Source organism: Limulus polyphemus, unplaced genomic scaffold (assembly GCF_000517525.1).
Source record: "Limulus polyphemus unplaced genomic scaffold, Limulus_polyphemus-2.1.2 Scaffold9, whole genome shotgun sequence".
Taxonomy (NCBI): Eukaryota; Metazoa; Arthropoda; class Merostomata; order Xiphosura; family Limulidae; genus Limulus; species Limulus polyphemus.
In genome coordinates this window covers 616,756-626,531 of record NW_013665619.1, presented here as the reverse complement: position 1 = coordinate 626,531, position 9,776 = coordinate 616,756, and the positions used below count along the sequence as shown (strand labels likewise).

Here is a 9,776-nt window from a genome sequence, read left to right as displayed (position 1 = left end):
AATTATCCTACAAGTCTGAATAACATAAACAAGTTAAGAAGGAATAATTTACTGTATTTTTCGTATTTACAGGCGAAAATTACATTTGTAATTATGTTAATGTTTATAAAACTAAAAAACAAAAACGACGTGTTTTGGCGCAATGTAACACAATTTGCCTGAAAATAAATTATTATATTATTGTTATTAGGGAAAATTTATTATTTTCACAACTAATTATTCCTTGGTTCTATTAAGCAATTTAATTTTTTTTCTATTTGTAGATTGACTTGAAAAAAAAATGAAACCATTTCACTTTTAAGATAACACCTTTGTTTAGAGAAATATTACAAAAACTTTTTACGACTAATCTTGAATCAAGCAATGGCAGAACTCCTCCATTGTTAGTCATGTGCAGCTAAGCAGTTGTTTTTCCTGCCATCTGACGGTCGCCTATGAAAGCTCCAAACTGAGACGAGTGTTGTTTAACAGCGGCTTACAGCTAGGTTGGGTTTGAGTGTTTAACAAGTTTGCTGTTTACCGGCTAACATTCTGTCATCGACCAGCGTAGATATATAATCATGATCCAGTTTTCTTACAAAGAGTTGCAAGTTTGGTTTCAGCTCTTTGTCTAGTATAGTAGTTGCCTCAAGGTTGAGTAAGTTCAAGATTTCTAACGCTTAATTCTCTTTCAGCTTCCATTGTTTGTCCGCGTTAACGTTATTCGCGCGGTCTGCGCAGCATTTGACGCTGTATTTTCCACAATGAAAATGCGGTTATTTTTATTTTAGCGTCTCACAGTTTTGGAAGAGATTACTGAGAGATAATATATTCGTGAAACGGACGTATACTCCTGTGTTGAGTTGACGTCAGGTTTACTAATCTAACACTGAAAGATCCAAAAACAAACTAAATTCAAAGCTGTAGTCGTTGCTGAAAGTTGAATGTTATTGAAAGTTTATCGTTTTATCTTTATCTCCACGTGTTGTTTATAATTCATTAAGCAGTAGCGAACTGTTCCTACATTTTGTGATGTACTGAGACTGTGGACACACCCTACTAGGTTTGTGACGAAAACATTGTAACGCACGTACTGAGCGTCGGTACAGTCCTGATGGCGAGCAACCTAGAGAGTAATCTAGAGACTCATCGATCCTCTTCGATGGCACTCGACTCATCATCCGGACAAAACTCAGATGGTTTAAACTCCGAATGTGACTCTCCTCTTCCTTCCTCAGAACATCCTTGTTCATCCGAAAGCAGTGCAAGTAGCAGTATTGCTAGTTGCGGGTCCGAATGGCCGTCCTCGTCTCCACGTGTTAGCCCAAGCTCGATTCCAGGGCCCAGCTGCATTATCATTAGAAATCCTTTACACGAGGCCAGGAGTTCTTCTTCCGAGCCAAGCACACGACAAAATTCAGTTGATTCCATCTCATCGAGCGAAGGGGGCTACGGAACAGAACTCCAGGGCCTGGTATCTGCCTGTAGTTCCCCCTCCAGATCTCTACCCAGCAGTCCCCTTGGTCCCCGTTTTAAACTTTTACACGAGGGAGACTTTCATGTGTGTCGACTGAACCATACACGTACTGTCATCAGTAAAATTTTGAGTTCCAAATTTCTTAGACGATGGGAAAACCACCGCCTGATTTTATCAGACAACGAGATACGTTCCAAAACGGTAAGAATAGATAAATAGACAAACTATGGTTACTTTATATGATGTTCAAAAAGCATAGCAAAAAAATAACATTTACCTTGCAGATATAAAATTAATTATTTCAATTGAATAGTTTGTGATACACACACACACATTGAACTAAGCCAGATGCTAGTATAAAAACGTTCCTGAAATTCTTGTTTTTAGAAGGCATACTTTCAATTTTAAGATATTCAACATTTTCTCTCGAAACTGCATTTTTGATGAAGGTCTTAATCTTTCCAAAGGTATTTTAAATTTAAATAATTGAGCATAAGTATATTTTTACATAACATGTCTAACCACAAAGTTTAATGGGTAATCATAATGTTGATTATCTGCTACCCCAAATAAAATCTCGTTCGTTAAAACATTATTATATTAATGTCCTTGTTTCTTTTTCAAAAATATAATTAATTTTTACAGTACCAACGAAATGAAATTTTGATATTAACGCCTGTTTTGGAATAGCCATTTATTTTAAACTGTAGAAAAAAAAATGGTGTCTATCCAAAATAATAAAAATTACAGTTCTCAGTGAACTAGTGATACTTTTTGTTTAATACAGTATTGAAATTTTATCAATAAATTATTTTTATTACTGTTCAGAAAATTTGCGGTACTTTCGACAATAAGCAGAACTGAGAAGAAATACCTCTTAAAAACCTAGCTGATTTTTATAATTTATAACGAGTGATTCTTAATATAATATAACTTGTAAAGTGAGATTTTAATATGTTAAACAATGAAACTAAACGTAGTAGAGCAAGTTCATATTTTAGCGACTTGTTGCTTCACATGCTTTGTAACAGATTTTACTACACGATATTTAATTTGATATAAGTCGTAATGTTCATAATAAAGGATAATTGGATTTTATAAAGTTTTAAATGTGACAAAGCAAACCGCTGTTATGAAATAATGTCAGTCATCACCTCAGGTAATTTCTATTTACGTCAGGAATCTAATGATCAGTCATTATTGGCCTGCAAATTACCTAAATTATGGAACATTTCACAAATGTGCTTTACATCTTTACACTTCACGACATTTTATTTCAATATGGGATATGATTTCCAGAAACAGCAATGGAAACATAGCGTGCTTAAAATTAGAGAGCTGAGAAAGTCATAGTATACTCTCAACTATTCCACTGCAAGAGTTCTTTTCTCTGTGTCGTTAGTGTCTGAAACCAATTTATTGAGTACGATGTGTCTCCCAAGAGCAAACAATACATCCTTAATAGGATTGAAGTCCAGCAAAATCTGCAAGCTGTTTCCTTCAATCAGTTAATTAATCGTCAAGAATCATCGACCCTTTCAGCCTGGTTAGGTTGGGCATTATTACTTATTAGATTGAAGTCAGAGCCAGTTGCACCAGTATATGGCAGCGAAATGTAACCTTTTATAACTATAATGAGTTGATTAATGGTATCATTTCGCACGATATGGAGGTTGATTCTATCCATACTATACTTATACCACTTTCATATTCCTGTATGTACCTGTTATTTGATTGCAGATTGGTGGCATGCAAGCTAGCTGTTTTGTGCCTTGCTGTGAATGGAATACACCTCACTGGGCAACTGGAACACATGCCAGCCTTGTGAAGCCTATTCATAATCATACACGCATCCACTTGTAGCTGTAAACATTTGTGTCTCTAAGCAGGTATTTTGTGCTTGCAGCGATCAAGAATTAATCGATTTCAGACTTCATTTGTGTGTGTTTGTGTGTTATAGATGGTACTCTACCTTTTTCAGATGTCCAAGTAACTGCACAGTTGGTTTGGAAGCTGTTCCGCTTCTTGCTTACGACACTTTGAAATATTTGTAACCAATTCGCAACAACCTGCTGTAATTGTTTTATACATGAATAAAGCACCTAATGCCTTTTTTGAGGAGTAGCTGTGGTTTATGAATAATTTGGGAGTTTTACACGCCGTTATTAATCTCAAAGTGGCAAATGAAGCAAGGTTATGTGACCCCCCCCCCCATATATACAGTGTTCGAAAACATTATGGAAGCAGTGAGAGTTGTATAAAATTAAATATTATGATATTGTTCCCTCTATATTGCATGAAAACGGGCTGCACTAGAGTATAATCCCATGTTTATAGTTTACAATAAGGTTAGCTACCATCCAATCAACCAGACAGTGCCACACTACCATAATAGTTATAAAAGTACAGGGAGTTATACTATTCCCATCGATAGTGTAGTAAATGCACTCATTGCTCCCAAAACAGTAATCCCACTTCACAAACGTTTATAATTCAAGTTAGGTATAGGCTACTCCACGTGACGGATTGATGAAAAATGTTATGTTTAAATAACATCCTTATGGAAACTCTGAAGAGGGTATGTGAAATTAGTTCTTTGATACTAGAAGCGATCAAGATAGAAAGCCCAAACTCTTCAAAAGAGATGTTAAGTAACTTATGGTATGCTATTTATGTCATATATGACAATCCAGCAGAAAATTTACCAATGACCTTGTGTAAGTACAGATGTGAAAGTTACCTTAAGAACAGTATGTTACATATAAGCAAAAATGGCCTTAAAGGATGTGCAGTTACTCAAAAACCACTGATTATGACATAAAACCAAATCAAAATGGCTCAAATCAGCATTAGACTTCAAACAATGAGATGAACAAAACTGGAGAAAGGTATTCTTTATAAATGAATTCAAATTCATATTGTTTGACAACAATCAACGATAGTTCATTCGATGGCAGAGAGGAAAATATTATCGTGCCATCTATAGTGAAGCATGCTGGAAGACAAATACAAGTGTGAAATAAATCTCAGCGAATGGTGTTGAAAATCTATATAAAATTGATGCTACCTTAACTGCTGACATGGACAATGCAGAAATTATTCTTCCAGCAAGACAGGGATCCGAAGCATGCATAAAATTTGGTGTAACGATACCTGGCGGTAAACAGAAGTTGATGAAACATTTACAAACATGGCTTGTCTTGCACTGAGTCTCGATATTAATATTGTTGGGGCTGAGAAAGACAAAGAGCAACCAAACAATTTGACTTAATTGTGGAGAGTATTAAGGAAATTTGGAACAATAATTTACAACCATACATTGATAACTTTATGGTAGCATAAAACAAAATTTACTGATTTGTTTAAAACAAATATAAAACACTAGTGCATTGTAAAACTTATTAACTTCTCTCTTGTATTTTGTATTTTTTTTTAAAATTGCATATTAATGATAAATCATCTTTACTAGCAATTACTCATAGTTTGTGACTCCTATGTATGTATCAACTGTGCATTTTCATAAATATTTCCAATACTGTAGCTTAGGATTTCATATTACACGACTGGTGATAACATGCCTGATTTGTGTACAATGAAATGATGGGGTGATTGACATTATTTCGAAAGAATGAAAATACAATAATTGAAACAGACACTTATGATATAAATAAATTTTAAGTCTCAGAACACATTTAATATTCGAACCTTAAATAAATGAAACGTATCATATTGTTGTTTTATACAAGAACTGGGTGGACCACTATAACGAATCTTAAATAATTGAATGTATCATATTGTTGTTTTATACAAGAACTGGGTGGACCACTATAACGAATCTTAAATAAGTGAAACGTATCATATTGTTGTTTTATACAAGAACTGGGTGAACGATTATAACGAATCTTAAATAAGTGAACGTATCATATTGTTGTTTTATACAAGAACTGGGTGAACGATTATAACGAATCTTAAATAAGTGAAACGTATCATATTGTTGTTTTATACAAGAACTGGGTGAACGATTATAACGAATCTTAAATAAGTGAAACGTATCATATTGTTGTTTTATACAAGAACTGGGTGGACCATTATAACGAATCTTAAATAAGAATACCAATTCTGTTGTAATTTATGTGACTTTTTATAAAGTATTTTATGTCACACATACACTACTAACTGTCATGAACATCCTGAATATTTTCAGTGTTAGGCAGATTTACTCATCATGCAAATACAGCCTAAACTTGAAAAAAAAGGCTTATTGGATTATATGTGGTATTGTAGATTCAGTGTACTTTATTGAATGTTCGACGTGGCCTACGCTGTATACATATACACACACACATACATATATAATAATATAGGCTAAAAGTTCTCAAATTGAATAAGCCAAATAACTCGACATTATAGAACTGTACAGTTGAAATTATAACGAATGTTTAGGAAATTCTAGCCATCAGAAACAAACAACGTTGTATTTGTTTTTCAAGTTGTGCTTTTAGGGTTGATATTTTAGTTAATGGTATCGAATCGAACTTTGTACCATTTATAACGCAATTTGTAAATGTTTAGTACTACACAGGGAGCGTGTGACGATATGCTATATTTAAGTAGCCAGTAAAAGTTTATGTATTGTTTTAATGACGCAAGATTGGCCGCAATACTCCATATGTTTTAAAGCGTCACTTCCAAATATTTTATGCGCTTTTTCTAGTGTCGTTTGTGTAGTTTTTGTTGCAACATTACGGGTACTGTTCATTAGCCAATACTTCATTAGATTTCACAACAGAAAATGATATTTAAAAATAATTAGTGACCTGTTTTAGCACATGTGAAACGTCATAAGTTAAACACAATTGGGAAACTTGTAGCGTTAGTAAATAAAAAGGCGATTGTTTTGTCAATTTCCTTTTTCTCACCTGTTTGATCGATCGAAACATTAGTTAATTTGAAATTTTATAATGACAGCGCAAAGGCCCAAGAGTATTTGTTTCTAGTTCAGCTTTGAAGACCGGAAGTGATACAAGTTTATTGATGTTTATGTATGTAATAATGGCTTTTTTTAACTTCTATTTGTTGTGCAAAGTGTAATCCAACAGAATTTAAAAATGTACAGATTTAACTTTTCAGCGCTCAGCAACAAACAATGAAATATAAGAATGGAAAGCAGAACAAAAGACATCCCAAAGAAGAAGGGAAAATTTCCTTTTCGTATTAACAATAATTTCCATTAACGAATTGGATCCCCCCAAAAAAACATCAATATTTCTTAAGATCAAAAAAGGCTAAAATATTGCTCTGTAGAACTATAAAAGGAGAGAAACACATCCTAAATTAGTACCATAGCTCGAATTGAGGCCAGCCACTTTTACTGCAAACCTTTATGAACATCCAACAACCTGTGATGGACATCTGATGTTATAATTCATTTTCTGGTAAAACTAATCCCAGTTCTCAATGTTATATGCCTTAATAATGCTTGGAGACGGCTTGAATGGATAATGAAGAAAAACTTTAATATAAGTTTAACATAACAGCAAATGTACAACGTTTCGACAAGGTTTTGTCATCATCAGGTGTTGTACATTTGCTCTTACGTTAAACTTATATTAAAGTTTTTCTTCATTACCCATTCAAGCCGTCTCCAAGCATTATTAGTCTCAAAGTGGGTTCCTCGTCATCAAAATTATATGGCTTGTTCTTCATACTTTAAAGTACTGAAATGTTTGTCCTCCCTTCCCGCGGTGGTTCAGCGATAAGTCTGGAGGCTTGCAACTCTGAAATTCGGTGAGCACAGCACAGACAGTCCACCACCGATCTTAATAACAAACACATAAAATTGAAACGTGTACTCAACCATTAAACGTAGCTTTTTCTTATTCACAGAGTTAGTGAATAGAAATAGATATTACCAATTAAGTCTGTTTAATGGGCATATGATGATGTAATTCTTTTTTTATCTTTCTTTTTTTTTTAACAGAAATGATCCTGTTAAAAATAATAGATATATTAATAATAATATATAAATAATGATAATATATGATAAATAATTAGAGCACTGATTGGACATACACAAATCTCAAACTGGTTCAAGACTAAAATAGTACAAAGAAAAGAATCAAATTGGCCGCTATCGTTAGTTCATTCAAAGCTCAAGTACATATAAAGGCACACACCAAATGTATAAATTGCGTAAGTAATCAAACATCAGAACGTATGAACGCATACCAACAGAGCTCAGATCTTAATCTCAGTTTTACGAGAAAAACTAAAGTATAGCAACAAAATATCCAATATGTCTTTAGGTGGTTCAAGGTTAGATAAATAAAAGCATGCATAAGTAAGCTTGACTATTTCTTAATCAGTTTAAATTCTAAGTCTAGTATCATGACTGAAATTTGGAGCAGTCACACCCTTTATTGCAAATCCAATTGCTCTCAGTAATAATATGGTATTTGGGTTCGTTCTTAAGAGATAAGGTAAATTATTATGTGTATACAGACTAATAGGAATATATATATATATTACCATTATTGCAAAAGAAAGCGACAATATTTATCTTACTGTTACAAACAACGTGGTTAGTAATTCCATAATGATTAAACGCATTACAGGTGTTATTTGTGTGTGTGTGTGTGGTTTTATAGCAAAGCCACATCGGGCTATCTGGAGACCGTACTACAGCAAGGCTCGTGAACAGTTTTTTAAGCTCACAAAATTCAAGAAAACGAAAGAAATTATTAAAATTCACGTAAAACCAAACGTTCTTAAGTTGCATGCACAGGTGTAAATACATATTTGTCCCATACGGTCATAGGGTGTGCTTTATTTTTATTATAACTGTGAATAAACCCCGTATGATAATTAACTGTCTGTATAAAATGAGCAAACTTCTCAAAGTAAACGTGAAAATATATGAAATACAAATAGTGTTAATTCATATACAATTTTGAATAGCTTAGTAGAGATTTCAAGCTATGAGCAGAATGTGACGATCATATAGGTATTGGGAAATTAGAATACAAGACGATAGGTTTCAAAGAGCGAACATTATAGTCTATGAGTTTTTTTACAAATTTTGATGGTCAGATATAAAGTGGTTTCTTTGTTTTACATAGCAACAGTGTGCTGATTGTTAATAAAAATACACGCCATTCCGCATTTAAAACTAAGAATGAATAGCACCATTCACTATTTATTTGTTTTGACGGTAAGAGAAATACGTAATTATTACCGAAAAACTATAAGCAATAGCAAATGTTTTCTATAGATTTCTACTAGACTCCGCCAAATATATTATTTATGTAATCTTATAACCTTTATAGAAATAATTTAGGAATACTAGCAAAGAAGCTGTTTGGGTGTTCAGACTTGATACACGACTTACGATATCGGTTTCCTTCTTTTACCCCAATATTGCTGTAAAGAGTTAGCTCATTGTTGACTTTTGGCAAGAAAAGTTGGTTTCAAAGAAAATTTATAGGTCTATTTACTAGGATGGTAAATGATGGCTAACATATAAAGGATACTTCCCTACATTTTTAACACTGTTTCTTTGATTTTTTGTACTTACACCTTATGATTGGTAAGTATGTTTTCTGTAAAAATCTAATTTAGCAATATATTAGAAAACGAGAAATTATGCATGCTATGGAGGAAAGTTATACAACAGTGAGACAGACTAGAATATATTTATGCACTATGACCATGGAACCATAATCCGTGAAGAGTAGGTGATTAGCCATCTGATTGTACAATAAGGTATACCTTTTGGTATTCCTTTGCAATTCTCGCAATAAAAACAAAAATATAAAATAATAAAGATACAGTGTTTCAATTGGTTCATTTCGAACTCCATTTTGCTAAGTGGTTCAGTAATACGATATATATGATAATACTCACTGTTTAATCATTGAAATTGTCTCAGTACTAAAGCAATCGATATGATAAGCTACATAAAAGCATACTAGGCTCAAGGTCAGACACAGATGGACTCTGTCAACTAATAAGTTTAGGGAAAACCCTATTTTTCATTCTCCTGTGTACATTGTTATTTGTGTTGGATACTATAAGTTTTGAAGTGTTTGAATTTTTACTTTAATATGTGGGTAACAGATACAGTCTATTTTAACTATTTTCTTTATGAAATTAACTCTGTTTATGAGATATACATTTTGATATCTCTTAAACAGAATCTTATCCATCAAACAATTGCTAATTCATACGCTATTTTCATGCTGAAATTTAAACCAATAAAAAAAAGTATGACAAATATAAACTCGAGTGTAATCGCTTCGGGAGACCCTATTAAAATGAAAAG

General features: G+C 33.1%; 1 protein-coding gene across 2 annotated transcripts in view; it reads left to right on the top strand.

Annotated features, from left to right (window-relative positions):
- The first annotated feature begins 287 nt into the window (after nucleotides 1-287).
- The window catches only part of LOC106478177 (C-Maf-inducing protein-like), a 135,280-nt gene continuing 125,791 nt past the window's right edge, over nucleotides 288-9,776 (top strand). Inside the window, exon 1 of one of the 2 annotated variants that reach the window (XM_022381747.1) lies at nucleotides 288-1,657. In XM_022381747.1, coding sequence (XP_022237455.1) covers nucleotides 1,094-1,657 — 564 coding nt within the window. In that variant the 5' untranslated portion in view covers nucleotides 288-1,093. The remainder of the gene's footprint in view (nucleotides 1,658-9,776) is intronic. The other variant, XM_013938702.2, reaches the window with a different exon arrangement.